Source organism: Panthera leo, chromosome C1 (genome assembly GCF_018350215.1).
Source record: "Panthera leo isolate Ple1 chromosome C1, P.leo_Ple1_pat1.1, whole genome shotgun sequence".
Classification (NCBI taxonomy): Eukaryota; Metazoa; Chordata; class Mammalia; order Carnivora; family Felidae; genus Panthera; species Panthera leo.
In genome coordinates, this window is record NC_056686.1 from 208,939,590 (window position 1) to 208,945,691 (window position 6,102).

The window sequence follows — 6,102 nt, forward strand, 5'->3', positions numbered from 1 at the left end:
ACCGTGTTTACATCACAGGTTTCTTTCCTGCTCTGTTGCAGCATCAGAAGCGTCTTGCAGTTGATGGCTGCCTCCCATTTCAAAGTCGACAAAGCCAAGTCTGATCTTCTTTCAAAATGACTTGGTTTCAGGAAAAGGAATTGAAATCCAAAATGGAGAAATCTTCTGGAATTAAAAGAGAGGGTATTCAGCACTAGCATTGAGGGGGTTTTTTTGTTTTGATTTTTTTTTTTTTTTTTTGTCTATGAAGTAATGTGAGTTCATAGAATATTATCATACATCTTTTGGAATTCTTGGACACTCATATTTCATCAACTGAGCACCTGATGTCCTACCTAACAAGGGTGCCAGGAGAAGGTTCCTTAAGAGCCTTCCCTGTCAGTAGGGAGAAACTACTCTGTACCACAATGCAACATTATGTGTGCTAAAGAGTTTAATATATGTCCTTTTGATTTTTCTACAAAGAAGAGACCCTAATTCAATTCAGCTAACCAAAGTTTGCATGTAAAACAGTAGCTCTCAAACACAGTTGCACACGGGAATTTCCAGGGAATTTTACAACACACCTGAGTCCTACCCCTGAAAGGTCTGGTGTGACTGGCTTGGGATGCATTGGGTGTCAGGATTTTTAGAACTTCTTAGGAGATTCTAATGCACAGCCACAGTTGACCATCACTGGCATGAAAAACAGAGGGAAGACGGTAAAATTCACTCTCCAGCAAAAAAAAAAAAAAAAGGGTGCGGGGGGAGAGGAGATGTCTTCATCCATCCGCTGTTAGGGTTTTGCCTACGTACATGGCTACATAGGTCTAACACAATAATCAACCCTATTCTAAGTGCCAGCAAGTGGTTCCCCACAATCACTGACTAAACCACACATTTCACACTTGGCATTTGATGGCCACCTACTGCAGATGTCAGCAACACTGCCCCAAAGCAGGGGTGCTTAACATGGAGACGGAATTCAGGTGGCCTGTGAACATATGGCAACAAAAAGCCCATGTCCCTTTTTTCTAACCTTTTCTGGAAGTTCCCCGTTTCCGGCAGTGATGAATACAGGCTACAAACCCGCATCCGCTAATCCTTTCACATCTTAGTTTTGCCATCACAGATTACGGTTGTTGAACGGATCTGCCGTTAGACAGAGGGTCTTTAGTGCGACGATAAGGTTGCACCTCTGCGGCTGTATCACCACTTTCATGCTCTGATTTGTACTCAGTAGAAGTGACTCTGATTTAATTGTATTTTTCTGTATGTAATGACATGATTCCCAGAAGGGATCTAAAGGCACCCCCCACCCCCACCCCGGAACCAACGTGGTGAGTGGCACATCGGTTCACTGATCTGAAGACAGGGCCCTAAGAAGCAAGACCGTGCGCGTTTGTATCCGCGTTCACGAAAGGCCCTCTCAGGAGCTCGACACCCAGGACGAAGTTGGCTCTTGGTTTTCCCCTGCGTTTCCGCAGATAAGATTTACCCTGAAAAGCCAGTTCAACGTAGCAGAGAATAGGATGGGCTTTCTCTTTCCCCTCAGCTGCCTCCTGCTCTTGGCATTCCCGAGTGCCCAGACTGCCAGGCTGGTAACTCGAGCCTCCAAATTAATCAACACACAGCGCCCAGTTCAAGCCCAGGCAGACAAGCCCGGGAGCCAGACAAGCTCTCCTCTGGTGACCCCGGGGCCCCAACCCCGCAGCCCCTCCCGCCACCCTCACAGGCCACGCTTCCTCCACTGCCCGCCCCCGCCCCGCACTCCCCAGGGCAGGTGCCCGGGGCCTGGGGGGAGGGGTGGGGGGGGCGGGCCGCGGTGGCCCCGACTGGGCGGTGGGCGTCTTACCTCGTGGGGGGACGCTCGCCGCGCCGGAAGCCGCTAGGTCGCAGCCCGCGCGGCGCGCACGTCCCGGTTCCGCCGCGTCCGAACCCACGCGCGACCCGGCGGCCTGGTCCCTGCGCTTTCACCGCCCGGCGCGGCGGCTGCACGTTGGCGGCGGGTGGAGAAGCGGCGAGAGGGCACCGCCGCGGGAGCCGAGAGCAGGCAGGGCCGCCCGAGTGCCGACGCCCGGCGCGCCTCCCGCTTAATCTGGGCACGGCCGCTGGCCACTCCCCCCTCCCCGCTCCGCCGCCTCTCCAGCGCACACCCCCAAATTCCCCACCTCCGACCCGCGCCCCCCAGGCCCCGCCCCGGCCCCAGGACCTCGGGAGCATCCTCTCCGAACCCCTTACCCTGGATCCGCGCCCACCTGCCCCGCAGCGCGCGGCCTCCGCTGCGCTCCTGGGCACGGTGCCCGGCTCGGAGGGACATTGCCTGGTGAGTTGAAGGGGAGGGGGGACGAGGGCGGGACCTGCGCCACTTCTTCCCTCCCTTGGAGCCGCAGTCAAAAGCCTCAGTGGGGAGGGACGGACGGCGCGGCTGAGCCCTGCAAAACCCGCCCCGGGCGGGCTGGCGAGGCGAGCTTCACAGCCGGGCTCCCCAACCCGCGCCGCGCGAGGGACGCGGTGGCCGCAGAGCCTGCGGGTCACTGGACACGCCGGGGCTCTGAGCCGGCGCCCACCATGCGCCCCGGGACGGCGCGGAGGCCGCCCGCGCTGCTGCTGCAGCTCCTGCTGGTGCTCCTGGCGGCGGCGCCCACGACAGGCAAGGTGAGTGCGGGGCGGCGCGACCCCCCAGCCCCGCGTTCCGGGGACGCGCGGGCCCCACCCGCGGGGCGCAGTCCTGGGAGTCCCTGCCCGGTGCGCTCGTGCCTGGGCGGGCAGCGTGGGGATGCGAGCGAGCGGGGGATGCCGGGGGAAACAGGTGGAATACGCTGGAAGAAGGCTGGTTGGAAAAGGCGGGGAGCAAGCTGGTCTGGTTCCGTAGGAGCCAGGGATACTGGGGAAAGTCTCCAGAGGTAGATGATAGATAGATAGATGATAGATAGATAGATAGATAGATAGACTCCAGAGGTAGATGATAGATAGATAGATAGATAGATAGACTCCAGAGGTAGATGATAGATAGATAGATGATAGATAGATAGATAGATAGATAGACTCCAGAGGTAGATGATTGATAGATAGATAGATAGATAGGTAGATAGATAGATAGATAGATAGATAGGTAGATAGATAGATAGATAGATAGATAGATAGTTAGATAGATAGATAGATAGATAGATAGATAGACAGACAGACGTGGGTAGATAATGGCCAGGGATGAGAACACCGGATATAGAGACATGCGATGTCACACTGGTGAATCAGAGCAGGCAGCATGGCCTGGCAGAGCACAGAGGGCCCCAGCCCTGACATTTCTTAGTTGTCACCTCACACTGAACTCTGACCTCTCTGGGGCTCGGTTTCCCCCCTGGTTCGAACTCCCACTCCAGTGTTCTGTCAGCACTGTTGGGAAAAGCTAATGCCATCACTGAAAAGTTAGTAGCACCTTAGAAATAAAACTCATGTTAGGATGAATTAAGCAGTCTGTCACTTTGATTTTGACTCATAACTTGAGAGATCCCAGATTCACTTAAAAGCACTCCATACTTCTTATTCTTTGCAATTAAAGATGAACTGGGTGTCCTCCAAAGTGTTTTGATTCCTAGTTTGACTTACTTGATTTGAACTCAGTGGAAGTGAAATTTAACTTCTCAGATGACTTCTGTGATTTTTACACGTAAAAAGTTAATTTGGGTGTTAAGGCAGCGTCGGTGTCATTCCCATGGATGAGCAGTTTTACAATTTCATGATTGAGATTGTAATTGGAGGTCAGTAGTCACATAAATAAATGTCACCTATAAAGATCGTTAGAGTCTATGACCACATGTTATCTATTTTTTCTTTTAAGTTAAGACACGAGAGATGAAGCTAAAACCCTCTTTGGCATCTTCATACCTCTTTCCCTCCCTGTCCAAACAAAGGTCATCCACTGACCACTTCGCGTTTCTTTGTGGACATTTTCTGTGCATTTACATACTAAACAGACTCACAAACAACATGTAATTTTATTGGTGGTTTTTAACATAACTGATACCATGCTATATGTATCCTTTTGCAACCTACAGATCTGTCCATGTTAGTATTTAGTTAATTTATTTATTTATTTTAAGTTTATTTTGTGTGTGAGAGAGAGAGAGAGCATGAGAGGGGAAAGGGAGAGGGGTGTAGAGAAGGAGAGATAGAATCTCAAGCAGGCTCCATGCTGCCAGCACAGAGCCTGACAGGGGCTCGATCTCACTAACCATGAGATCATGATCTGAGCTGAAATCAAGAGTTGGGAGCCTAACCAACTGAGCCACCCAGGCGCCCCTGTCCATGTTAGTATTTAAGATGGATTTACTTCTTCTTTTTGCCCTGTTGCATGACTTTCCACGATATATGAATATGCCAAAGTTAATTGAATCATCCCTCTATTAATTTACACTTAGGTTACTTAGTGTTTTACATTCTAAAGGATTTTGTGAGCCATGTAATCTCTTCATGTAGCTGGTTCTAACAAAAATGCACTTTGCATAGACTAGGAATGCCCGACCCAATACTTCTGAGCATGCTATAGTAATCTCATTTAAGTCAATGTAGATTGTCTGCCAACTTTAATCCAGGAGCAAATAAGTCCAACAAGCAAGAAACCTAAAGGGAGTATATGTTGTGGGAAGTGTATGTTGAGGCAGAGGTCCAGAGCAGGGTTTGCACATCCTTCCAGACTCCAAAGAAGAGGTGAGGTTGGGGAAGGATGGAGAAAGAGGGGTATGTAAAGATCAGCCTGAAAAAGTGATGCTCTATGATCATGCAACCTCTAATTATACCAATTTGTAATTATGTTGTCATATTCCCTTATTCTTTTTTTTACATGTAAAATTTCTGTCTTGAATTTGGCCAAATCTCGGTGATTTTCTTGCTGATATTACAATTAATCCATTTGTATTATTTTTAGCATCACTTGAAGCAAGTCTTTGTTACTATTTATAAGAATTATCCTTTCCATTGCACTTGCTGAATTACATAAAAAGTGTCATTAGAAACCATGAAATATCTGTAGAGAAAAGGAATCATAAGTTAACCAGTAACTCGTCCAAAGAGTGCCAGCCAGCAAGGCTCCCTCCACAGGGTAACTCTGGCATTGGGCAGGGCACTTGACCTCTCTGAACCTCAGTTTTCTCATCTGTAAAATGAGGCTGAAACCCCTGGTGAGGCCAGCAGGTGAGATCATGAGTCAGGCCATGGAGTAGGGGCCAGTCTTCAGGGCCAACCATTTGTGGGCATTCTAGACTCCAAGATCAATAATGCCAGAATCCCTGCTTTTCTCAGCGGAGAAGCAGGGCAGTTAGGGGGGTGGGGCGTGGTAGTGTCCAATTTCCATTAGAAATCTCTCAAAGTCTCTCAAAGTCTAGATGTTAGCAAATAAGTCAAAACTTTACAAAACACACCGTATTTTTTGTAAAGGGCTAAATAAACTTGGGGCCAAATAATGTGTAAGTGCGGGCTAAATTGAGCCTTTGGGCCACGGTATTTATCGTCTTGGTGCTGCACTAGTTACAAACATCATTTTGCTCTAAATTTCTGCAATTGGATGTTAGCAGTTTCTCAAAACAGGGAGAGAGTAGCGATGTCGAGCCCACATTCTGAGTTCAGACTGGGTGGAACTGTCCACCCACACAGTTCGTTCTGAAGTGCCCTGAGTGAAAACCAGTCCCTGGCCTGTCTGTTCAGCTCATCCTCTGGTTCTACCGCCAAGGCCAGGCCCAGCTCCGCAACTTGAACCTGGGAGGAGGTACATTGCTGTTGCCTCAGGCAATAAATCGATTTAGGAGATGGGCTGGAGACAGTGCCTCCTTTGATGTCTGCGGAAGGTGAGGTTCATGGTTTGAGGTATGGTTTATCGTTCTTTTTGCCTTAAAGACAAAGCAGAAATACAAAGCAGACAGAGCAGAAATACAGCAAGCAAATATCAGGAGCTGAATAACAGCTGCATTTATGGAAGATGCTTTCTCAACTGGTTTCATGTTTAAATTTTAAGAATGAAGCTGAAGCAAACAAAGTGTAACAGACACCAATTTATTCATCCCTGAGATTAGGCAAGTATTAATAGGCTTTGACCCGTTTGTTCTCAGGTCTCTCCCTTTAGGGAAA

General features: G+C 49.2%; 2 protein-coding genes across 2 annotated transcripts in view; one reads left to right on the forward strand and one right to left on the reverse strand.

Annotated features, from left to right (window-relative positions):
* Nucleotides 1-1,666, reverse strand: part of COL4A4 (collagen type IV alpha 4 chain) — a 129,850-nt gene extending 128,184 nt beyond the window's left edge. Inside the window, 2 exon segments of the mRNA XM_042950333.1 lie at nucleotides 3-165; nucleotides 1,478-1,666. The gene's annotated coding sequence lies outside the window, so the exon portion shown is untranslated.
* Nucleotides 1,667-2,383: 717 nt separating this feature from the next.
* LOC122226721 (collagen alpha-3(IV) chain-like) overlaps nucleotides 2,384-6,102 on the forward strand; it is a 135,028-nt gene continuing 131,309 nt past the window's right edge. Inside the window, exon 1 of the mRNA XM_042950356.1 lies at nucleotides 2,384-2,637. Coding sequence (XP_042806290.1) covers nucleotides 2,551-2,637 — 87 coding nt within the window. The 5' untranslated portion in view covers nucleotides 2,384-2,550. The remainder of the gene's footprint in view (nucleotides 2,638-6,102) is intronic.